Source organism: Falco punctatus (assembly GCF_963210335.1).
Source record: "Falco punctatus genome assembly, chromosome: 5".
Classification (NCBI taxonomy): Eukaryota; Metazoa; Chordata; class Aves; order Falconiformes; family Falconidae; genus Falco; species Falco punctatus.
In genome coordinates this window covers 50,364,109-50,389,423 of record NC_137584.1, presented here as the reverse complement: position 1 = coordinate 50,389,423, position 25,315 = coordinate 50,364,109, and the positions used below count along the sequence as shown (strand labels likewise).

Below are 25,315 nucleotides of genomic sequence, written 5' to 3'. Positions count from 1 at the left end.
GCATGTTTCTGCCTGGAGCAGGAAGGGCAACCATGACTTCTGATGGCATTGCTCTCCAGAGTGCCGGGGATTTCTGTGGTTGTACAGGAATTGCAAGTAGTGAATGTGTCTGTACAGGCATGCCTTTCAGCGATGTGGCTCGAGATGTTGCATTAAGCAATAAGGATTTGTCGTCTTTTCCTCTTTGCAAGGTGACCAATGGTATTCTTGAGTTAATAGTCCATTTTCTCACCCTTTTTATCTTCACAATCAGTTTTCCTGGTAGCATCTCAGAGTAGCAGAGATCAGATACATGTACAGCATTTAAAAACAGCATGCTTTTCTAAAAAAATTGTTTCCAAGTTTGTTGCAACGTGCAGATTCAACTGATGAGATGTGTGCACAGGCAGCGGGGTGCCTGCATATGACAAATGAAATAGCAACATTCAAGCTATTGGCTCAAGTGATTTCCTTATATGCCTTGTGCAAGAGACACCTCTTCCGAGGCAGGACTGAAATCACTTTGTGTTTCTGTGGCACTGAGACATGCCAGAGTGTTCGTCACATATTCCTCCGGAAAGCCGGGTGTTGTGGTTTAACCCTGGCTGGTAATTAAGCCCCACGCAGCTGCTCGCTCACTCCCCCCTCACCCAGAGGGATGAGGAGGGGTGTCGGAAAGGAATGTAAATCTCGAGGGTTGAGATAAGAACAAATTAATAATTGAAATAGAATAAAAATGAAAGAACAGTAATAACAACGATGACAATAACAGTTGCAATGAAAAGGGGAAGGGAAAGAACAAAATCCAGAGGGAAAGGAACACGTGTGCACAGTGCAGCTGCTCACCCCTGCTGGCCGATGCCCAGCCAGTGCCCAAGCAATGATCTGCCTGCTCCAGCCAGCCCCCCACGTATATATACCAGGCATGGTGTCCCATGGTATGGAATACCTCTTTGGCTAGTTCGGGTCAGCTGTCCTGACTGTGTCCCCTCCCAATTCTTTGTGTCCCTCCAGCCGTCTTGCTAATGAGGCCTGAGGAACTGAAAAATCTCACATCAGAGCCAAAACACAGCGCCCTGCCAGCTCCTAAGAAGATGATTAACTCCATCCCAGCTGAAACCAAAACACCGGGCTTAAGAATAGGACCCAAAATCCAAGACTTTTAGAGGTGGTCATATGGCAATCTACAGCTTTTCAGTTGTTGCAAACCTAACTCTTCTGTGTCCTTACCTTTTCCTTGGTGGTACCCAATGAGTGTGGGGGACAGGCAAGAAACAACCACATGGAAGCAGTTGGATGAGGATGAAGCACAGAGAGATCATTAAGGGATGGATGTAGTGTGCCATGTGAGTTGCTGGGGGAGGTGAAGGCTGGGCGGAGGATCTGGGAACACGGCAAGGAAGAAGAGGGGCAGCAGAGAGGGAATTCTGTGACAGAGAGCCGAAAAGGAGGTGAGGGTTGAAGCCTGTGAACAGAACAATGGCGAGGTGAAAGGCAGAAGGGGTCAGGCTTAGGGTTTCTGGGCCTGTGGGTATTCCCAGGATTCAGCATTATTGCCTCAGCCTCAGCATTAGCGAACAGCTGTGAATCATAGCAGTAAATGTGCTTCTTCAGCTCTTTGTAGGAACTGGTCTTCTTTGTCTCTTACAGTCAAGGCTGTGCTTTAGACAGCGTGTGCACAACTGATGCGGGGATTTCTAGGCCCTGTGTGCCAACAGCGAGAAACTGAGAGGTGGCCTCCATGCCTTCGGGGCACAGCGGACTAATAGGAGTTTGTTCAGCTGAAATGAAATCAGGAACTCGGTTTGCTTCCAGCCAGCTTTAAGGAGAGGGTCACTGAACTCAGACCGACACTCCAAGCTGCTGGTGCCATTTCTCTTCAGATCAACTGCACTGAAATCTTTAAAAGCTGTAATTATTTTCTAATTCCCTGGTCAGCTTTTAGGGGACAGTGCAAGACTTTCAAACTTCTTCCTCCCCAGCCCTTCCAGAAAAAATTAACATAGTAGTCACATGAGACAAATGTAGACAGCAATATTGCTTCTGCCTCTTGGTTTGCAACATGGGAAGATTTTCTATATGTACGGAATAGTCATTGCTAGCTTCTACACCCTTCTCTGCATTACAGTCAACTAAGAAGGTAAATCAGGGACAGGCAGAAATGCAGAGAGCTACAATCAGCTCCCTAATGGCTCTGCTGTCTTTTGTGTGGGCACCAACCTGACACAGAAGCCAGTGAGACATGTATTGCTCTTGCACTTTAGCTCTCTTCTTTATGAGGTACTTGAAATAGTGCTAATAAGCATACTTCTCTGGCCCCAAAATTACCAACTTCATGTTGTCTGCTGTGGGAATTCCACTATCTCCAGCGAGGTAGTTGTGTTACCCAGACATGAACTGCCAGAGAGAAAATATCCAAGTAAACAAACATATGCTTAGTGACCTAATTAAGCAGAATGTTTATATTCCATTCAAGTATGAGACCATTTCAGTTTATTTCCTGCTCTGCATTTTAATTTTGCTGTCAGAAGTATAAACAACTGGCTGTGGAGTTTTTGTCTCTCAACAACTGAACCTGTCAGACTTTGAAAATACAACGAAGATGTGAGGTGTCAAGGAGTATCAGCAAATCTTGCACTTCAAGAAAAGTGCAAATTAGAATTATTCCACTGATCTCATCTTAGTTGCCTGTATCATTTTTCCACATCATCTAGTAACTCAGTTAAGCAGCCTGTATGCTTAGGAAAAGTGTTTTTAATGAAGTTCATTAGTCAGTTCACTGTAATGTTTAATAAAATAGTCACAATATAATGCTTTGTCATAATTTGTTGGGCAATATCAGGACAATGAAGCATAATGTTAATAGCAAAGCGAAACTGTTTATAGAGCAAAGTTGTTGGAGGGCAGTTCCTGCCAGGATACAGGGTTGTCCTGCCAAACTCAGCACGGTCTCAGAAAAAAGGCTCACCACATCTCTGCCAGGGGGTATGCAGAAGTGTGGGCATAAACAGGCATGCACAGTAGGTCTGTGCACTGCTTAACTCAGGCTTGTATGTCCATGAACTTAAATTCTTCCAGAAGCAAAATTCAGACGTGAAGAGAGAAGAGCAGTGCAAAATTGATGGGGGAAAAGCAGAATTTGCCGGTTAGGAGGACAAAGATGGAAAAAGTTTGATGCGGCGGGTGTATAATTAGTGCAATCGGACAAAGAGGAGGCATTTGCAGGATGTGTTGTTTCAGTTCTTTTTCTAGACATCATGTTGGTTACGCACAGTAGCAGAGTGTAGTAAAATGGCATCTATTTATATATAAGTAATTAGAGAAGCATGCAGTGTTCAGAAAAGAACATGTATTTGGTCTAATACTGTTGTGGTGGTCCTGCCACTAAAATTTGACTGCTCTTTGAACTACCGCTCCGCTGGAGAAGTCCTGCAAGGGTGGTGCAGGCCATAGGGATTCACTGGATGCAGTCCCATTAGGTCTGAGGCCTGTTAAGTCAGGACGAGGAATTTTCATTAGTTAGGAAGTTCAGCTATAAGTCAGTGATGTTGCATGCTTTGAGGACAGAGGGGTTATATATATACCTGTGCACAAATTCTTATGTGTGAAACAGAGATTTCCTTATTTTGTCTATTGAATTTGCTGTAAATCGCTTGAATCGGATAGTGGGAAAGTGTGTTCTGTGCTGTAAATAACATCATTAAAAATGTACCTTTTCATTGAGAGAAATCACATCAGTGAGTCCATCAGTTAACCAGGTAAATGTCCATGAAGCCCTGTGAGTGGTTTATGGTCACTTTGAAATACAGTAGTATGCTTATTTATATTAATAGAAATATAGTAGATTTTTAATAATATGCAGGAATACAATATTTTCATAGATATGTTTGTGTTTGTATACATATCTATACATTTATATTTAATAAATAAATCAGGAATGCAACTACCCCTCATGTTCAACCCTTATTTCCAGCCTTTCAATATGTGTAGGATCATCTGAGCTGAATGTGAGGAAGACTATTCCTCTCAGACCCTGCTGCTCACACAGAAGAAAGCTGCAGGGATGGGGGGGAAGTCTTTTAAATTAATTCTTCAGGCTTCTCCCAGCCTAGATCTTTCCTCTTTTGATGTCCTCAGATGCTCCCAAGGACTTCGGGGGCTGTTTGAGCTCAGCTCGGCGCTGCCTGCCAGTCCCATTGGGTGCCATTTCCTCTTCAAAGAGCTATTCCTGCAGCTGCTCCCTTCTGCGCAGGGAGCGGAAGCCTTTGAAATTGCTGCAGCTTCGCTACACAGTCTGTTGGAACAGCTCGCATTAAAAAGGAGAGGAGGAGAAGTGCTTGTGTCTGTTTAAATTAGTTATAGAGGCTCCGGCAGAAATGTGAAGGCAAACAGAGAGAGGAGACCTGATTTGTAGGGTCCTTCTTAGAAAATCAATTGCTAATCAGTGCATGGACTTCTGCTCCCTGAGCAGAATGAAGCAGCTGTGCCAAAAAATTCTTTTAACAGGAAATGTTCTCCGATGGGATGGACAGACAGGCAACGTGCGAGCAGCTCAGTAGCTGCAGTGCTGGTAGGGAGCGTAACGGGAAGGTTAAATCTTCAACTGCTTCAAAAATGGGAAGGTCCAAACCTGTAAGCAATGTAAGGAATTCGCTTTAAAATTATTCCTGAGACATCACAGCTTTACTTCCAGGCTGGTGAGTCTCTGAAGCTCCCCTGACCTACCTGAGGGACCTGTTCGGCCCTTCAGCAGCCCAGAAACGTCACCATAGAAGTTCCACTTCTCTCTCAGGGTATGTCTTCCACCACGTGGGAGGTGTGGTGCAGAATGGTGGTCATGCTCAGCAGAGCTTGCAGATGAGCTATGGGGAAGAGGATATCTTATCACATGGGCATGAGATGAGCTCCTCAGCCCCATGATGGAGACTGTGGGAATCATCCTGGAACGTGCTGAAAATCAGAAGGATTCAAATGGGTTAGGTGGGGTTTCTTGGCCTGCAGGTCGGCTTTGTTGCTTGCAGGTGTGATGGAAGGGAAGAGAAATCTTTCCGTATGTGAGGCACTGGTCAGACTGACAGAGTGGTAAACTGTTCTGACCAGGAGAGCTGGAGAAGGCCCTAAATAGAGCAGAATATGTGCAGCCTCCCCAGCAGCCCTGTAAGGCTGAGGCTCATGGCAAGTACATGCAGTTCTGTATGTCAAATGAAAGAATGATTATGCAGCATGCACCTTGAGGAGTTTAAGCTACAGCGTCCTTGACTGTGTGGTGCCAGCATCCTTCATATGAAGTCACCAGAAGCAATGAGCTTAGGTTCAAATGTTATGCTAAAAAGTGGGTTCACCCTTAGCTGTAAGATTTATCAGAGGTTTTGCCTGAAAGGAGCTGACTTACAGGAAGATGCCTGGTCTGCATGTCTGATTAGAGGAAAGAGGCAATATTTCCCCCTCTTTTTTGTATTCCTTTGGTTTAGTCTGTGTACGTAGAATACACCGCGGAGATTAGCTTAGCAATAGCAGTGCTGGTGCTTTTCTACATCTGCTTTCAGTAATACAACAAGACTTTGAAAAGGGATGGTTTGGGTTTGGTTGCTTCATGCATTCCTCAGCCATGGTCCAAATCTGCTGTTGCTTTATTTAAGGTGCTCCGGGGACATGGTGACAACAGCAGAAACTGATCTGAAGTGTCAGATGCAGGACAAGTCTTGTGGCCTGAACTTCTTAGCTGGTATCTCCTCGTTCACCAGTCGCCTCTTGAAAGGATGAAACAGCCTTTTAGCCACAGGGGGTCTCTAGGTCCCTGTCCCAGCTGGGGGCTTGAGCTGCTGCTGGTTTTAGAGCCATGGCAGAGCTGGATATGAGCAAATGCTGGAATAATGCTCTCTTGACATCTTAGGATCAGGAGAGGTTCAGTGCAGCCCTAAGGTGTCACCACTTCAGGAGGAGGGACTCTGTAGTTGTCAATAAGTAGCTGATATTTAGGAGGCAAAAGCGGGTTCTGAGCTTCTCTTATTAGAAGGAGGCAGTGTTCAAGATGCCAGGCTTGGATGCTTCAGGAGTTGCTGGCCATGGATTAATGCTTTTTACAGAAGGAAAGACATTTTCCAGATTTGGCTTGCAGAATTCTTCTCCCATGCTTTTGCTGAGCTGGGAGAAACAGGTTAGTTTTGCAGCAATAATGGAGGTGGCTTTTCTCATGATTTACCAGTCTTAATAGCATATTCTTTCTGCACTGTTTTTCTCTGCCTGGTACATTTAGCTGCACTAAATCAGAGTGAATTTCTAATCCTTTGCTTTTGGAGGGGGTGGCGGCAAGGCAGATGACTACAGTACCTCTTATAGAATATTATTATAAAAGAAGTGTGAATTACCTCCTAGCCTCTCATGCTGTTGAAAAATTGATTTGAATGACATTTTCAAGGTGTTGTTTCTAAGATATTCAGCAATTGCCATTCATCCATGAATGGTTAGTGAGATGAATAACAAAAAGTGGTTTAGGATTCATAGGAGGAAGTGTTAAAAAATAACATTTGGCAAAAAACCACACTGGTTATGCTAAATTCTCTTGTATATCTAAACTGCACCAAGGTTATCAAAGTGGTTTTAGGTAATCCAGACATCGTGAAAAAGATTATTTGAGACACAGAAGTGGCAACATCATTTCTGTTTGTATGTGGACTGTAAGAGTTACCTATGTCAAGTGAAATACGGTATTATGGCAACATGACTTTGAGGGAAATAAACCAAGCTCTCCTTGCTGGACATTTTTAGGCAGTTAAAATACAGAAATATTGCCTCTGAGTTAATTCATCCCTTCAGCAAGCAAATGTCAGAATTCAAACATGGCAGAGAGAGGAGGGAAAGAGGACTTCATCTTTGAGTGGAAACCTTGAGAATAATTGACCTGCCAGGAGACACATGCATTTATTTACTGGGTGGTTGCATGTAGGCTTTAACAAAAACAGCAGATTTCTTTCTGAAAATACTACAAAGAGGTGGTGTGCCTCAAGAAGCCAAAATACTTCATCAGGATCTTAAGAAGATCCATGTAGCTCTCATACTTACATTCTTGTGGTGAAAACAGGAACGTATGTTATTTTGCAGATATTTTAAGTTTGCTGATAACTTAGATTTAAAATAGTAAGAGTTTCATTTATACAAGATATGCAGATGTATCTATGTGTGGATGTTAATAAAGTACATGAATAAGGTGCATAATTAAAGTACATTATGTAACTTGTGGTGGATTTTAAAAATTTTGTACTTACTAGCACTTTATAGATGGAAGGTATCAAAACCTGAATATAATAACTAAAAGCTATTTCCAACAAAAAATAAACCTTTGTCTTTAGGTAGAACCTTCTTTTTCATAATTTTTGGATAAATCTGTTTTTTTCATCAAAAATTAACCTGCAATGGTTTGGATTTTTACCATTATGGATTTTCTTCCTCCCAATTTATCCATTTTCCCATTATTTTCCCTTTTTTATGTCAGCAAATGCAAAATAGAGTGATATCCAGAAACTTTCCTCATCTTTCATTCTTTCTTAAAAAAGATTAAGATAGAACGAAGACCTGAAACGGAAATGAGAAAATGCTGGAAAGCTGTATGACTTCTCTTTGAAATATACAGCTTGTAGGTTACATACTCAGCCTGTGTGAGCCTCCAGGCTAAGATATGTACATCCTACGCAAATATCATTAGCAGTGCTGAGCTTTCATCTCATAGTTCAGATTCCCAAAACTTATTCTCTCCCAAAGCAATCAGTAAAACAAATATTTTCCAGTTCCTTACAAGAAGGACTGCTTTCTTATGCTAAAGGAATAGGCTGCTAAGGAAATGCTAAGAGCACTTAATAGAAAAGTCTTCTTCCACCTGTCCTCTTCTATAACTTCTGTTTACAGAGCATGCTTTGACTCATATGTTCTCCATCTGCTCTGTTATGCCTATCTGTATGCTTTTGCTTTGCACACGCCTGCTCCAGACGCAAGGTAAGTTGCCCATCTCTCACTGAGAAGGAAGCAGGGAGCATAAACAGTTTGTGCTGTATTAATAGCAAGAACTGGCACTTGTGATGTGCAATGCATTGTCCCTAGAGGCTTCTGCACTTTGCCTGCCCTCTACATTCCCTGAGCTCTGAGTGCTTGGTTGGTTCTGTTCTGTTTTTTTCTGTCCTTGCAAGACTGGGAAAATACTGCCTTTCACAGTGTTAAAAATACCATTGATGTGGTTCATTTACTTTTCTTCCACTCCACATTTTAAACTTGAGCATCCTTAACCAAGAATGCTTTTTCTCCAACTTCCATGAGCTATCCTCCTTGGAGGACTTCATAGCTGCACTGTCTCCAGAAAGACTGCCTCTTGCTGTGGCTATGAATGAAGTAGTCGCTTCTCTTGTGTCTGGTACTGGACTAGAGCACAACAAAGAAAGACAGGCCAGGCCAGGGAATTTCCTCCCTGCCAAAAGCCAGACAGGACATCCACTGTGCAGCACAAGTGGAGAGGTAACGGAGGAGCAGAGCAGCATCCAGGTAATGTGAGGCTGGAAGCAGAAAGGGAAAGAGGGATTTTATAGAGAAAAGACAGGTGAAAGATAGGAGGAGAAAGAACACTTCACATGCTGGTGGCTCATCCCAAATTAAGTCAGGGCTGGAGGTTTCCCTGCTCTCAATACAACCAAGGCACCAAAATGGTAGTTGAAGTGATTTAGGAGTCCTTAGAGGGCAGAAAACATGGTATAATGTACTGAAGACTGTTGCCATATTACAATTAATCTAATTTTTGTTTCCCCACTTTCAGTTTGAAAGACTATTAAATACATCTGGAATTGATAAATGAATGAATAGACTGCCATTTGCAAATCCTCACCCAAAAGGAAAGAATGTGGCTTCCTATTAAATGGGAGATTATTACTGTCCCAACATAAGCAGCAGCATTAGCAATGAGACCAGCAGAATTAAGAAGCTTTCCGAATGCTTTGACAAATAGAGTGCTAATGTCTTTGATGAAAAATTACTTTTAGCAAGATCTTCCAAATATTTTCTTCTATTCCAACTACATTTCAGTCCCACTAGCTGTATCTGTTCTTTGCAAAGGAATTCTAGTAGTCATTGGGATATTTTGTCAACATCACTGGTCAATTACTTTACCACCAGAGCTGGTTACATAATAAATTCAGACTACTTTTTAATGAAAAATGGCTTTTCAGATTGAATCAAATTAATACTTCATTTACTTTTTATTTTTAAGGGGAAAAAGTAGAATTGTTTTTTTCTTTAAAGATAAAAAAAAGAAGCCAAAATCCATATTACTTTCTCAAAAATAAAAGATTTTTGTATTAACCCTTCCCCCACAAAAGCAGCTGTAAACAGCTGTTTTAATACCATATGCGCAAGTCTCAGCTCTCGGACAAGGATTTACTGGTTAGAGGAGCTGTTGACCTCTCCTAGATGCAGAGTGAGAAGGTCTCTCCCCTTCTTGGCCAGAACAGTCCATCATCTGTAAAGTACACTGGGGAAGTACAGTAGAGAGCTCTTTAAGTCCTGCTGGGGCGATGGAGGCAGTTGCAGCATTGTGCCCCCGCTGTCACCAGCATCCAGCCGTGCAGCAGTGCTCAGCTCAGTGCCCTTGTGCCCCACCGCCACCTCATCCTCCCCAGCACAGAGAACCTTCTGCCTCGGGGAAAGAGCTTGTGTCTCGGCTACCAGTAGAAGGATCATCAGAAAAGGTTTCCTGAAGGATCAAGGCACAGTTCTTAGTGCAGCCACTTAGGTACTGGGTGCAAATAATCGACTGTTATGATAACTCGGTTCTCTTTTTAAAACACGGACAGTGCTTGCCTGCTTCACAGGAGTGCCGGAGGCTGGCTGGTGTTTGCCAGGTTCCCAGCTGTTGTGTGGGAGAGGCAAAGTGGGTATTTGTTTAGACAGGGATTGTGGCACGGAGGTTTGTACAATGTCCATTAGCCACCATGAGGTCATCCACTAATGTTGCTAGAGTCATTTCAGCCTCTTGATCCCATCTGAAGGCCAGCCTGAGGAGGAGAGTGAAGTGCAGTATTTATCAGCTTCTTTAACCTTGTGGTTATTCCTAAATGTGTTGTTGACTTGAAGGGGAGACTGGAAACAGTACAGGAACTCCTTTCAAAACATTATTGTGATGTTCCTGACTCCCTAACCTGCTACTGCATCCTTTCTCCTTCCCAGGATATGCCTAGCTGAAGGCATGCCGTGAATCCTTGAATCTCGACTGTATGAGTCACTGGATTGCATGCTGCTAAGCCGGGGCTCAAATTCATGGACCCTGTCTAAAGTTGCTCTGAAGCTGAAGTCCATTAGTTTTAAGCCCCCAGTTGCTCTCTGCTTTCACCAGCAGAGAGGGGTCAGAACAAGAATAAATTTCACAGGCAACAGCCCAAGTATTCCTCTGGCCTTTTTGTCTTCCCTCTAGCATGTCTGCATTGACATTTAGAGAGGCAGATGGGCTCACATTTAATAAAAAGTTTTTAAATAATCTGCTTTGATTGGGTGCCTAAGCTATTGGATTTTATCCATGTGATTTTCTCCTGCTGCCATGAACGTATGGGGTCAGTACATTCAAGCCCTTAAGTAGCTGTGGATTTCCCACCAGCACTGTTCCAACTCTGACCTCCTGACAGGGGAGCAGTGTGGTGATGTGGGCTGAGCCCAGTCGAAGGCATCGCCAACACCCACATTCCAGTACAAAATCCATCACTGATTGCTTATCGCCTTGGTTTAGACAAAATGCATTTTCTTTCTTTGTGTGCGTTTCTTCACTGATAAAGTGCTTTGATTTTTTTCCCCCCACTGTCTCACAGAAATGTTATAAGGGTTAATTGCAGTATTTATAAAGCATACTGACAGGAGTTTTTTTTAATTATTAATAAGACTAATGATATACCATCATCACAAGGAATTATACTGTGGTGATACCTGCTGATCCCATAGTGAGTCTGGGTTGTCAGGGGTCTCTTTATGTACTTTTTGTCCCGGTTTGCTAAAAAGTCTGAAGTTTTGGTTCTATTTTGCTCTTTTTTTTTTACTAAGGTGAGAAGGCAGTGTCACGCACTGGAGAATGTACTGGAGATTGCTGTTTAAACTGTGGGATTTATCTAAGGACCACAATACAGTTTCAAGTCTTTTTATAGTAGTTCCACCGCTCTTGGACATTGCATCAGTGCAGCAAGCTTTTCCTTACATTTTAGTATTGTTCCATGGCGGGGAGTATTAAGAAGTTGGTTATAGGGCTGAAGAAGACTGCTCAACAAGGTAGCCCAATAGGGCAAGTAATTAAAATACTGATCGGAGTCTGCTGCCAGGTACCTTCTGCAGAAATGCCGACGCGAAGTTTAGCAACCCCCTGAGAAGGCAGTGCAGCAGCAGCGGTGGGGGAGCAGCCAGAGCGCCGAGGGCGCAGTCCGGCGTGGGTGTACGTTATGTGCCCTCTCTGCACAGCGCTGCTGCCAGTCAGATGGGATGGGTTCAACCCCTTAGGTATTCCTGCTGAAAATAACACTGGCACAAGATCCTGCCTAGAAACCTGCAGAAGAGAATTACCCACGTGGGTGCCCCTGAGCAACCAGGGCTCCAAGGGCTTAAAGCAGAGACGACCTTACGGGGGGGGCGGGGCGGGGGGATTACCATGGGGAAGCCCACGGTGAATAAATCAACAGTGTTAAGTAAGTCTCTTCTCCTTCTGGCATGCCTTTGCAGTGCTTGTAACTCGGGCCTCCTCAGGCCTGGGCGACCCAGGCCCGGGCGAGTAGCCGCCGTCCTTGCTGTCCCCACCACGGGCTCCTCATGCCTTGCCGTCCTGGCTCGGTGCAGACCCCAATCTGAGCAAGTCTGTCTTTCAGCCGGCGCAGCCGAGGTGGCTACGTCTCCGGTTCTGGAGATGGAGTCCCCAACCAGCCCTTCTCGGCTAACCTGCTGATTGCAAGAGGTCTCCTTCTGCCACCCAGCTTCCTGCGCCCGCCGTGCTGGCTCCCACAGCCACGCTGCGGCCAGATGTGCTCGAGGCAGTTCTCCGGTCTTCCTCTGAGCAGCAAGGTTGCCCCTATTGCCCCCTCCCCGTGGAAAATATCACTGCTGTGCAGCTGAAGTGCTCTTAGTTAAATGTGCATTTTCCCCTTCCCAACAGATGCCATTCTGCAGTTAAAGACCTCTGTCAATCAGATAGTCTTAGGCAGCTCGGAATCACTGTTACCCCTCGTCAGTGACACATTTGCAGTGATGTTCCTTGTTAGTAAGGATTTACTCTGCGATTCTGGCACTTGTGGTCTCTGAGAATTTTAGTTGCAACAGATCAATGTTATAGCTAACATTATGAAATGAGTCTAGCAACTGGCCAGTCTGTTGCCATCTGAAAGGCATTTCCATAATTTTCCACCTCAAACACATGTTCACACACAATGGGTTCATTAACAATGAGGAAACCACATGTAGAACAGGGACCTGCCTGTCATCTCTCTGTTTCCTCAGCTACAAAACGGTGACAGTTACAGGGCTATTTAGAAAATACTCTGAGAGTCTGAACAAGAGAGACTTCTGAAATGCACAGGGTGGAAATAATGCAGGTCAGGGTGGTTCAGCTCTACTTTTCTGCTCTCACCACGGGGGGCCAAGGGGATGATAGCAATGACCACATACAAAATACAGCAACTTCTTACAGACCCAGCCTTAGCCAGGGAGAGGAGATGGAAGGAGAAGTACTGAGGACTGACAGGACTGGATATAAAGGCCAGTGACCATAACAGCCAGGCAATTAGAGACATACGGTCACAGAACCACAGAGCTGCTGAGGTGTGAAGGCAACTGTGGAGATCATCTTGGTGTGACCGCGTGCTTCCCACCCTCCCCACCCCGCACCCATCAGCCTGAACTTTTATTTGCCCATAACTCTGCTCAAGTGCTGACCACCAGCAGTGGTCGTAACAGATACGTCTGTCCATGATGAGGATGCATCTGACTCAGGGGATAACACCACAATAGCCAAGGGCTACTTTGAGCAATACACCCACCTAACTACAGTGCTGGTCAAGGTCCAACTCAAGCCAGGTTTGAAAGAAACTGACTTCAGTAGTATGTATGATAATATGACTGTAAATCAGTTACTTCACTCCGTAAGTGTTGGACAGCCCAGGGCCCGCTGAGCTCTCCTGCGTGGCAGCGGGCTGCACACCAGGATCCTCCTTTGAGTAGGGACACCCCTCAAGGTTACTCCTCAAGGTTGAGAGATTCCTTGCTGCCAGATTCTCAGTAGTGATTAATAGTGTGATAAACTTTGAAATCTTAGCTAAGTGATATAAAAGGTTGATCGTGCACATATAATCCTTTAGACATAAACAGTTGATCAAGTCTGGGACTAAGTCTGGTTCCAGTCACATCCAATCTCCCCTCTGAGAAGTAGTTTAGAATGCAAGCTTCGGAATGAGGTGTAATTTCTGAACCTCATGACTCAATGGGAGGCGCTCCCTGACAATTTTGTCTGACCCCGTCTTCTCTATGCAGTAAATTATCAAGTATACCTTGCCATTGAATCTTGTTAAACTGCTGTCACATCTGCTATCAAACTTTGTTAAATCACTGTTTTATATTGATAAACACCTTGCTAGTTCTGTGTTCAGAGTGAAGTGCATCACTCCATCCACAACACTTTTCCAAGCCCCCTGCCCAAGCACGGTCAGCTAGAGCCAATGGCCTAGGACTGTGTCTGGTCAGGTTTTGAATATCACCAAGGATGGAAACTCCACAATCTCTCTGGGCAACCACTTTCAGTGTCTGATCACCCAAACAGTTAAAAAAGATATCTATTATGTTTAAAGAAAAAGTTTCATGAATGACTTGCATCTGTGGGTGACCTCAGTCCCAAAACCAGCATCATCCCCCAGCGCAGAAGGATACATAGCAAACTTTACAGATGACTGATTGTACAGCTTTATGAGCAGGTGCTACAAAGGAAGTTCTGCCTTGAATCCCTTTGACAATAGGGGAATACAGATAAATTTTCTAGTACCAGAAAAATGCATTATGATACTACAAGTCTCACCAAACTTCTCAGACGACATTCAGCAGGGTCCTGGGAAGGAGACCAAGGGGTACCTCACATTAACTACTTTGGACCTCAGTATATTGCTGGGAAGCTGGAGAAGAAGTCCTTGAGACTCTTATTCCATGACAGGACCTGCAACACCAGGCAGAGTAAGAAGTCCTCCTTCCTCCAGGGCTCTCCAGAGTCTGAGACATGAGACCACGCATCCTATCGCAGCCCTCCCGCTCACCTGCTGCCCTCCCAGGAACCATCACCTTACACATGCAACAGTTCTGCTCCCTTCCTTGCTTGGAAGAATGCTACCATGTGGTAAGAAGAATCATATCTCATCTCCAGCTGTTCCTTTTTCACGTCTGAAATAGAAAAGCCATGCAGGTCACTGACAGCTCAAGGAGATCAGCCTGGCTGGGGACAGAGCTGTTAGTGAGGGAAGCGGAGACAGGCATATCAAGGTTAAGCTGAACAGAAGAAATCAGGACAAACTCTGCAAGACAACCCAGAGAAGCCCATAGCATTAATACTATGGATATCACAGCTCCACTGCAACCTGATCGCCTTGGAGCCCTTTGATCCCACATGCATTCAGTATCACTGTCCTCTTGTGATGCTCATATATTGCCCATCACAGCAGTCCTCAAACAGGTGCTTGACAGCAGGAAATAGGAGGCCAATTCCCATTAAAAGATTTATTGAGCTGTGCACTATCTGCATTAAAGTAAGATTACTTATGTTTGCAGAGTTCAGAAGTCAAAAATAGGAAGGAAATGTGAAAGATAAACTCTACAGCAGTGTTAACATCAGTTTTGTTTACATCCTCTGCTTTACAGTATTCATTAAATATGTACAGAAGTACATTTCTGTATGATATCAATGTTCATATTTACCAAGAAAAACAGGTAAATAGAAATGTGTTCTATGTAATGAATGCGATTGAATTTTGCTGTAAATGAAAACATCGTTTCTTGTTTGCTGACACTTGAGACCATAACTATATGAGTTACATGATGTATAGTTTGTCTTCAGCTCTCATCACTTGGCAGGGTTGGTTCACAGAAGATGTGAATGCCTTAGTTCAAGCATGGATGAAAGGCAAACACCTGCCAGTCTCTGAATACATTCCTCTTCCCCCGCCCTTCTCCCCAAATGTGTACCTTTTCGTGCTTGTCTAAACCACACTTTAGCCATGCAGCTTATTTGGATTTTAGAAAGATGTGACGTTATCAGGATTCATATGTATTTAAGAACAAGGGCAAACACTTTCTTGCATACTAAACTGGTTAACACTGAGATCTTTCTCAGTCTAAGCATGTATACACGTGATTTAATGTGATTCCATTTGTAAAAAGTATGCCACCCTCTTGAGACCCTTGTAGTTATCTGCTTTCAATTACATTTGAAGTATTCCGAAAGTCTCCTATACTAATCCCATCCAAGTTGGAAGCCACATAGCTCATGCATGAGGCTGTCAAACATGAGTAGTTGCAGATGTCAGTGCACCAGTGGCAGGAATCCAGAAAGATAGATCAAGGCTTAGTCACTGAAAAATACATGCCAGCACATCTCAAGATACATAGCATTGTAGCACCTCATGAGGAAAACGTGTCGTGACAGGAAATCAATAACCTCTTGGAGGCGATCTGTTTTTGAAATATTCTTGATTAATTATGCCAGGGTGTGTTTGGCAACTTTGCCTGATCCAGCATTAACCTAATGCCTTTCGCATGAAGCACTATTGTAACTAGTCTCATAAGTCAAATCTGATGGTTCAAGTCAGGTTTTAAAGGGTCAGGTTATAGATTTTGTAATGTCTTTGTGTCCAACATCGCTGCCTTTACAGTGGTGTGTAGGCTTTTACTATCAATCAAAATAACAATTGTTTTAACATGAACAATAGCATTTAGAACTAATTGCATATGAAGCAGAATGATTCTCCTAAATAAAGTATGTAAAACAAGTAGGGAATGTCAGTGTGTTTTCATGACAGAAGACCCTAGTTCAGGATGTTCCCCAAGCTTGTTTGTTTGTGTGCCTTCTTTGCAGAGAAGCAGCTCCGGGAGACACATGAGCAAGGCTGCACTTCCATCTTTCTTCCCCTGCCTTCCTGCACAAACTCGTGTTCCCCCCCAACAAGTTTTCCAGTCATGGAACGTGTGCTGTCCCGTCTGTCTGGCAACCAATGCAAGACCCCAGCTCGTGCCTGCTGCCTTGCCTACACCCATACCACATACCCCGTTGTCCCTGCACCCCAACACATGCTGGTGCCTTACACACCCACTGAGTGCTCTCACTCTTGGTCTTACTAACCGTATGGTGCCTCTAGACCCTGCCTTGGCCTGGCTGCTGCATCCTGAGCACAGACTGCAAGACCTCTTCTTTTCTTTTTCCTGCAGCAGGTGCTGTCAGCAAAGCTGGGTGCAGAGCTGGGGGCCGCCTTGGTGCCTGGCCATGGCTTATCGCTGGTCATCGGGTCGCTCGGCAGTAGCTGCCAGTGTCCAGTGGCTGCTGCACAGCCTGGCCCCGTGCCATTGCACAGGCTGGAGGAACGCAGAGCTGATGCTAGCGCAGCACTTTGGCCAGGGGCATGGGCACCGTTACCCAAGCAGCTCTTCCTCATGCACCTCTGCCTCACAGTGGAGTACATGCTCTTCGGAAGATGCAGGGCAATGCACATGAGGCAGAACTGGTTACAGACAGATTGCTGGCTGCAGTAATGAGAGCACACTCGCATTAGTCTGCCGCTGCTTTCTGTAATATGAAAACAAAAAGCTTAGGAGGTTACGTCCTCTAGAGTTATTTATTAGAGGAGTTTACATGTGTAATATAAAGAACTAATTAAACAAAGATAATGACAATGACTGTGAGATAAATTGTTCGAACTGAGTTGCAGATAGTTGCAGTTACCATGTGGTAGGCCAGAGTTTGACCTTTGGCTACCTCACATGCACAACACCCAATAAATCCACCTCCTCAGTAACCTTTTCCAAGATTTTAAATTTCCGAAAAGCGTCAAAGAGCCACCATTTGAAAAAGAAACTGCCAAATAATGGTTTCTTGATTTTCCCAAATGTGGAATTTCTTTCCCCAAATTATACTGGCTCAAAGCCCGGGACAAGCAATATTCAGCCCTGGACCAGTGACAGATTGAGGGTCCAATGTCTTCAGGTTAGAAAGAGGATACTTTGGCTATCATGAAGCCAAAAATATCCTTCTATGAAAGCCTTAGTGCTATCCCTGGGAGACTGCCAGATATTAGAATTTAACATGGCACATTTTATGTACAGATAAACTTTTCAAGTCAAAGAGATTTAGAAAATGTATTGATATGCATTATTTTCTCCTTTTGGGGCCTCTGCAGTTAGACTCATGATATGGAAGGATTTGGCTTTTCAAGGGAAGGAATACTATTTTCCATTGGAGTAAAATTATTTTAAAGCATTGCTAAATTACATCTGCAAGGGTTTTTTTGTGATTTTTGTGCTAAGAATACATGAGGCTCAATGACTTTACTAGCACTTTTTCAGCATGACCTGCATAAGCAGTCAACATTCATTCATGCAAATTAAATCTCGATGATACATCTAAGTATGTGTGTGTGTGCATAAACATTGGTTTTAAGGATAATCGTAAGAGACAAGAGTGTATTTCTTTGCCTAGATAAAACTTTTTGCAAATAGTAGTTGAAGAAATTCTAGGGCAAGTGTTTTAACTTGTAAGAGGCAAATAAGTTGAACAAAACATGTAGAAAAATTACTTTGCATAACATTGTGATTAACGAGTGATCCTTGCACAGGATGTATGCGTGTGTACGTTCCACACTGTTAGTGGTGTGATTTTTCCAAGGATTTAGTGGCAGAAATAAGGATTTGAAGTTGAAAGTAAATTGGGGGTTGCAGGATTTGCTCAGCCGTGGCTGAGTGCAGAGAACCTGGGCTATGTCGATTCCCTTGTATTTTAACAAAGTCTCCTGATGGCAGTGCCGTGTGTATTGCCAGGAGCTGACTGGGGAGTCTGGGCACAGCACGGAAAGAGCAGAAAGACTAGCTAACTGATCCCAGCAGAAGGAGAGAGGTGACTTACGTGACACTGCACTTTGCATGTGTTTAATGATATCTGGATACATGACATGCATTTGAAATGGTTATATTGAATTATACAAAGTTAAAGAAAATCAATCATGTAGCAATGCTGTTCCATTTGGCAACATGGCACTGTTTTTGCGAATTTTTATATACCAGATGTGCCATGTCCTGTCCTGTCTCGTCCCTGTCATCATCTTGTTCCAAGTCCAAGTGACCAAGATTTTGATGTGTCGAGTTAAGGCATTATCTGTGCCTGCCAAACATATTGATGCTTCAGTATGGTGGTGATGTTTCAATATGGACCTGTGGTGACTGAAAGAGACCAAGTCAGAAGTGAAGATGCATCACCTGGGGAGCTGCTGAATCAGGGCCAGGAAGGCACAGAGGGGTAACTTGGGCTGATAGGGTGGGAAGGAGCTTGAAGTAGCAGGAGGTGAGATGGGAGACAGGCAGACAGCCAGAGGGAGGCATTTGAAGAAGCCTTCAAAAGCAGAACCAGGACAGATCAAGGTAACAACTGAGAGATGCTGAAAAAGGCCAAGGTGTCTCAGAACTTGAATGAGTATATTGGCTTTCATACCAATTTTTTATTACTTCTCTATACGTGCTTACTTATCTTAGGCTGACACCCAGGAACGTAACTGAGGAATACGATGTGGTCCTTCATTCCTCCACAGCTACCCTACATGACCTCGAGTGAGGCATGCCATGTCCATCTTGCCCTCTTGCAAAATGGGGATAGGATATCCTGCCCCTGCAGATCGGGGCTGCTGTGAGGGTATGTTTAACACATCTGAGGTGCTGAAGTGCTTCAGTGATCGGCACTGTGGAAATTCTATAGATAAACACCTATATATAACCTCCTTGAAACTAGTACAGTCACAGGAGTGAGATCACGTTGACACTGCTATTTCAATATATAGTATGTACTGCACGTGTCAGAAACAACGGGAACGAATCCATCAACATGAGGTGTGCATGGAGAAAGTGATACAACTCCTGTTAAGTCAGATATGCCAGGCCACTGTGTTTATCTGCAGAAAAGAGGAAAAGAGGGGGTAACTTTAAAGAGGAAGTGTTAATTTTCTTTTCTAAGAACTCTACACTCTTATACTGATTGAAAGTGTTTGGCTTGTGTTTGTTTTGTGGTGTTATTGGGTATCAGTCTTTGTTTAGATCATACAATACTTCTTCCTCCTTCCAACCTACAATAACAATTAACGAGCCGTCTGTGGCTGCCTTGGAGTGCATCTTGTGCATCAGTGTGTCTCAGTTAATAGTCATAATTTCTCATTTGTAAGAGGAAAAGTGCTACCAGCGCTTTCAGTCTCACAAGGGCTCAGACTCACTCAAGGTTTCCAATTTATTATGCACCCAGCTCTGATATCCTGCTGCTCTCTTTATGGATTAGGCTGCCTTGGTGGAAGGTATCATCCTTCAGATGACACATAAATACTCTCTTGCCAGCTGTTCCTTTCTCAGAAGTTTCTCGATGAGTAAATCATAATCATGCCCCTTGTTTTACTAGTTTCTGGTCTGGTTATCCACATTAGTCTGCTAGGAGCATGCAGAAAGTGGAGCTTTATTACTGCTGTTACTCTACAAATGGCGCTGTCTACAACTGTAGGGATTTTTAGGCCTATTACTATTGGTTTCGGAGGTGGATACACCAGTAGTGGTTTTAAATCAAGAGGAACCGGCATAGGTCATTTTACTGGTCGTTTCTGTAAAACCTTTAATCTCAAGGTGCTGCACAAACCCCCGAGAGGTAAGAAGGAGATGCAGCCAGATTGCTTCGCTCGTTCTGATACGCAGCAGCTGTTTAACAACAGGTAATCTGGTTTTGAGCTCAGGAAAAAAAAAAAAAAAAAGTGAAGGGTAACACCCTGCTGATGGAAACTAGGTTTTATAGAGGAATTGAGAAAGACAGAAAGCAGAGGCAGCCGGCAGACGCAGCAGTTGGCACAGCAGGGTGCAAGTGAGGGGTTTTCCATCACATTTGTACCAGTGCCAGCCCAGGGCACAGTGGCAGTGTGCTGCAGGGCACTTTCCCCAGCAGATGCTGGAGCAGCTGCCCCTGCCAGGGCAGAGGCTTGGTCACAGACACAGCTTTGGGTGGCTGATGCAACCCTCCAGGTCCCGGGCTGCACCAGTTCTGTGGGTGAAGACCCACCTGCAGCCTTCTTGTTCCCAGGGAGCACCAGCACTTACAGGACCCTCCCAGTCCATCAGTTAAAATGCTGGTGACAGCAAAGCTGCGAGGCCCTTTTGCTTATCACCGGGCTTTCGCTGCCCCTTAAGAGCATGGGCTGAATGTCATGCTGAAGCCCTCTCAACAGAGGTCCATGGTATTTCCTTTGTACTAAAATATCCCATACCCTATAGTTTTCAGTCTGATTAAACTGAGTAACAAGTCACAGTCTTCTGTTGGTTGAAATGAACTATAATCACAACTTACACGATCCCCAAATGGTTTCACCACCCTGCAGAACTTCTGCATACTGACTGGGTATCTGAGGAAGCAGATGCTTTTTTTACATTGAACTCCTTGTTGTAAAGGTAGTTTTGGAGAGTCTCTGCAGATCAGGACTGACTTGGGAAGAAAGCACTGCCATGTTTATGCTAAGGACAGAAGATACCGATACACAAAGCTGTCAAAGGTACTGTTTAGCACCTTTTGAAAAGCTTTAACATTCCATTTAAAACACAGTTAGGGGAGGAGAAAAGGCCAAGGAAGGTTTTGATAAAAACAGTGTTAAAAAAACCAGCACTTACTGGTTGGAAGATAAAATATATAACCAGGCTTTCAAGAATGAGCACTTAATTTGCCTAAAGACTATTACAGAACTCATTTTTAATGTACCTGATTTGCATAAAATCTTTTTTTCCAGCTACCTGTTGCAGCACACACATAAAATGGGGAAGCACAGTCCTCCATCAAAGCTCAGTTTCTTAAGCCAACACTACAATGCACTGCCTACTTGTAATGTGACTTTCCAGTCTCAAATGTCTTTAGGCACATATGTACCACGTAGGGGGCTTGGTATGTATTTTAAGAGTATCTTTTGAAGAGAACTAATGAGCAGAGTTTCTCTCAGGAAGCAGTGGCGGTGGTTCCAGGAGTTAATCCACCTGTAGCCCTTGGGGTGGCTTTTTTTGCAGTGTGTACTAATTCAGCTTCACTTGAAGGCTGTTGCTTTGGAGTCAGTCTCCAGAGTGTTTTCTGGATTAAATTCTCCATATGATAACCTTCCTGCAAATTCCACCCTCGGTTCCTCTCTGTTTTCATGCATCATTACAAGCAGTTGAAGACTTAGCAAGCCAAATTTCTTCCCCACTTGTAGATGATGGGACCTTGGGAAGCAGTGCCGTGTGGTGGATACAAAATGGGGAGGAAATTTCAGCTTGCTGCTCTGCAGAGACCAGCACTTCTAGCAGACCTAGCAAGTGTAAAGATCTGTCAAAGCAAAGGGCAGTGGCAGGGACAGGCAGGGACAGGGCGGGAGGGGTCTTGAGCAAGATGGTGCTGTGGCTGGGTAATGGGGCTTATGGCCATGCTTCACTCACAAGGTGGTCATGGTAGATGGATCCTTCAGGGAGGGGTTAACAATAGGTCTGAGGGTCACTGCCTTGGCACTTCAGAGAAAAAGGCATTTGTGGCTGGGAGGGCATCTTGGTGGGTAGCACCGCAGTCGCACCAGGAGAAGCTGTCGGGGTACGTTTTCTTTCAGGTAGATGCAGTTACTGAGCCCAAGCTAAGAGCTACTGCTAACGACAGAGTTCATTAGTTCCCTCACTGCTGCCCGGGCAGGGCTGAGGGCTACCCCTGAGCCTGCGGGCACCGCGGGGCTCACAAGCAGAGTGGTGCCATCCCAGCTGGTGGAGATGGTGCTCCCTGACGTACCCACAGTATTGCTCAGCACAAATCTCTGGTGTCAGCACAGTCATACAGGCAGAACTGTCTCACAGGAGTAGCTGGTCTCAGTGGGAGCAGAACAAGATGTCCAGGTAAAAATGCAGCTTTGCTTAGAAGTACTTAATCCATAAAAAAGTATATAGCATTGATTACTAGTGCTAGCATAGTTTACTACTATGATAGTACGATACTAGTCATTGTACTCTGATTATAAATTTGCCCTTTTCTTAAAGACTTTAAATGATGCAAAATAACAGTGACTGGAAAGCTGTTACAGCAGCTAATCATCCTTGCCATTTAAACCTCTTGTTACTTAAAGTTCCTCATTCCTCAGTCTTCTGTCAAATAAGGCCCTGGAGATACCTTGACAAACAAGGTGAGACATGTTGTGTTGTCCTCCTGCCTGCCAGTTAAGTAAAAGGGAGCAGCCCCAGAGATACCACTCAGGCATCTTTGATTGGCACAGCGTGATCTTTAATGAGCAGGTCAAGGCAGCATCAATGGTATTTTCTCTCTAAGCCTCAGGTTCCCATTGGCCCAAGTTTATTCAGAAATCGGGTGGCAAACACGTCAAGGGGTGTGAAATTTCTGGCCACCTGCAGCTTTCCCAGCCCTGATGGATCCCACTGCAAGCACATTTGACCCCTGCTCACCTTCACTAGGCTTCAGTCCAGGTGCCAATCTGATTAAAATTTGGTATTTTTAGTTCCAGAGTTTTAATTGGCACTGTTTGACAGAAGGTATCCCTGCCTACAAATTTTCATGTTTTTTAAATTAAGGTTCTTGGAGAGGCTGAAGTGTAGGAAAGGGAAATTTTATCTTGGTTGTAGTTTGGGTCAAACATCTGAAACAGCTTTTTAGAGTGGCAGTTTCACTAGAACGTTTGGAACCGAAGTTCATACTCTGGATTTGTAAAACTGCAGTGATTGCAGCATCGCCATTTGCCGTAACAGGCAAAGATTAAAAATACACACCTCTGATTTTCTCCTTACACTTTACTTTTAAGAGGATTTTGGACACAAACTCTTTAGAGATACAGCTCATTATCCTCCTCCCCCCACCCCTCCACTTACCTTTAGAAAAGAGCAGAAGGGAGAATTCAGGAAAATAATGATCTATTTTATTATATTACCACAGGAACTGGGAGGAGGGAAAGGAGAAGACTCTAGATTAAGGGTTGATTGCTGAAATTATTTAAACTACTTTTTAATTGGCAAGCTGTTGAGTTGTTATCATCAATAAAGAGCGCATCAGCAAGCAGTATCTAAAGTGGTAAACATTTCAGCTGAGAAGCGGAGCTCAGAAGCTCTGTAACCGTCATCCATATAGTGAAGATTTAAGATTAAGTGACGGGATCACAAGAATACATCGTACAAGGAATATCAGGGGTGGGGGTTGGAGTTAATAGTCTTTGTTGTCTTCTGTTTTTTTCTCTGAAGAATTTATGGAGGCAGGGCAGAAGGCAGCCTCCAGCCGCCCTGCTTTGGCGGCTGTGCCGAGTGAGGTACCTTTTCCATACAGATGCAAGACATGCAGGTGAATCTCCAGGGCTTGCTTTGCTGTCAGTCCCTATTAATGGACTATGAAAGTCCTGCACAGTTTATAGACCTCTCATCTAATAGTGGGCACTTCACATCGCAGACCACATGTAAAACATCTTTGCATTCCCTTGAAGCTGATTTATACTGTTTAAGGGATGGGGGTGGAACAAGTTGTTAGAAGATGAAGAAATTGAAAGCTCCCCTGACTGCTGTATTATCCACCTGACATTCTCCAAATGCTAGTCATTAATTACTAATGCCTTGAAAATCGGAGCAGTTACCCAATTCAAATTATGTTACATCTCTGAGCCAGAGCATTTCCATTATCTTATCATCTCCCATTCAAACAATTCTTACTTCTCCACAGTTCTTAAAGGCTCAGACCCCACTCTTGTTTCCTCTCATTTGGACCTGTTATCCACGCAAGGGTATTTCTACTCCATGCCTGTCCTGTCTTCACATTGGTGAAAATCAGTGTGGGTTTACAGGATAATTATTACAAACTTGCAAATCCAGCCTTCTAGCTCCCCTCAGAACTAATTGTGCACATCTGATGGCAGAGCTTGGCCAGCATAAGCCATAACCTTCTTTTCCAGTTGGTGATCAAGTGCTTGGGGAAGGATGGAACCTGGTTTAGGGCTTAGGCTACCCTTGCAATCCTTGCACCTGCAGACTCCCTGTGGACTGGGCAGGAGAGTTCACAGTCACGCCAAGCCCCAGAGCCAAGCTCTCAACCAAAGTAATTCCCTTTAGACACCAGCGATAACTTGGCCCCATGGTGGCAAGGCAGAGTATGTTTCTGGAGTCACCAGTAATGCTCGTCCTAGGTGAGCTGGGTATCCAGAAATGATGGGGTTTATTTTCCGGCACATTTGTTTTTCACTTATGTATATTTCATGCCTGCCAGCACTCTGAAATCTAGACATCAAGTGTTGGGGGCAGGCTAGTTGCAATTTTTCATGCTGCTGACATTAATTGGATGAACAGACCTTCTCAGAAGGGGCAGTGTAGGAATGTGTATGGGAAAATGACAAAATAAGGAGTTTCACAGCTAAATAAAGACAAGTGGCTGAAAATGGTTTTTACAGCTTTGGCTTTCATATGTTTCATTTGGGAATCTAAAACCATTTTGCACAGCAACTAGGAAATTAAGATTCACAACACCTTTCTGAAGAAGATAATTGCTCCTGTCTTACAGACGGAGGAACAGAGGTATTGAGGCTATCATTTGGAAATATGTCCCCTATTTTCAAGTCCCTAGATTGAGATACATTTAAACCTAATTCTCAGAAGCATTAAACACCTCCATTTATATTCATTCATTTGGCATTGTTTGTGCTTAGAGTCTCTGAAAATCAGATGCATTGCCTCCTAACTTGACTGGTCAAAATGACCAAGGTGGTGTGGCAAACTGCAAGGCCAGACTGGGACTGGGACCCTCATGCCACATCCCATTTTCACTCACTGACTATCTGCTTTGGATTCCTGGACGAAAGGAAAAGCACGTTCTGCGCACTCAGTTTTCCTCTGCTCTCTCAAACAATTGGACGTTATAGCTATGATATTGTTTGAGTTATTGATCAAGTTTATGTAGAGTCATTTTACCTTGTCTTTCTAACCCGCAAGAAATTGTCTTCAGGTTTTTGTGACGAAGATTCTTATTGTAGATCTAGCATGGAAATGCAGTGAGAATCATTTGTATCACCTGGTTTCCCCCTGTTGTTTTGTTTTT

General features: G+C 44.0%; 1 protein-coding gene across 4 annotated transcripts in view; it reads left to right on the top strand.

Annotated features, from left to right (window-relative positions):
• AIG1 (androgen induced 1) overlaps positions 1-25,315 on the top strand; it is a 127,987-nt gene that overhangs the window by 89,106 nt on the left and 13,566 nt on the right. For 2 of the 4 annotated variants that reach the window (XM_080390085.1, XM_080390086.1), the window contains exon 5: positions 14,177-25,314. The exons of the other annotated variants lie outside the window; for them this stretch is intronic. In XM_080390085.1, the coding sequence (XP_080246211.1) occupies positions 14,177-14,409 (233 nt within the window). In that variant the 3' untranslated portion in view covers positions 14,410-25,314. Of the gene's footprint in view, positions 1-14,176; position 25,315 lie in introns of those variants that run through there. 4 annotated transcript variants of the gene reach the window in all.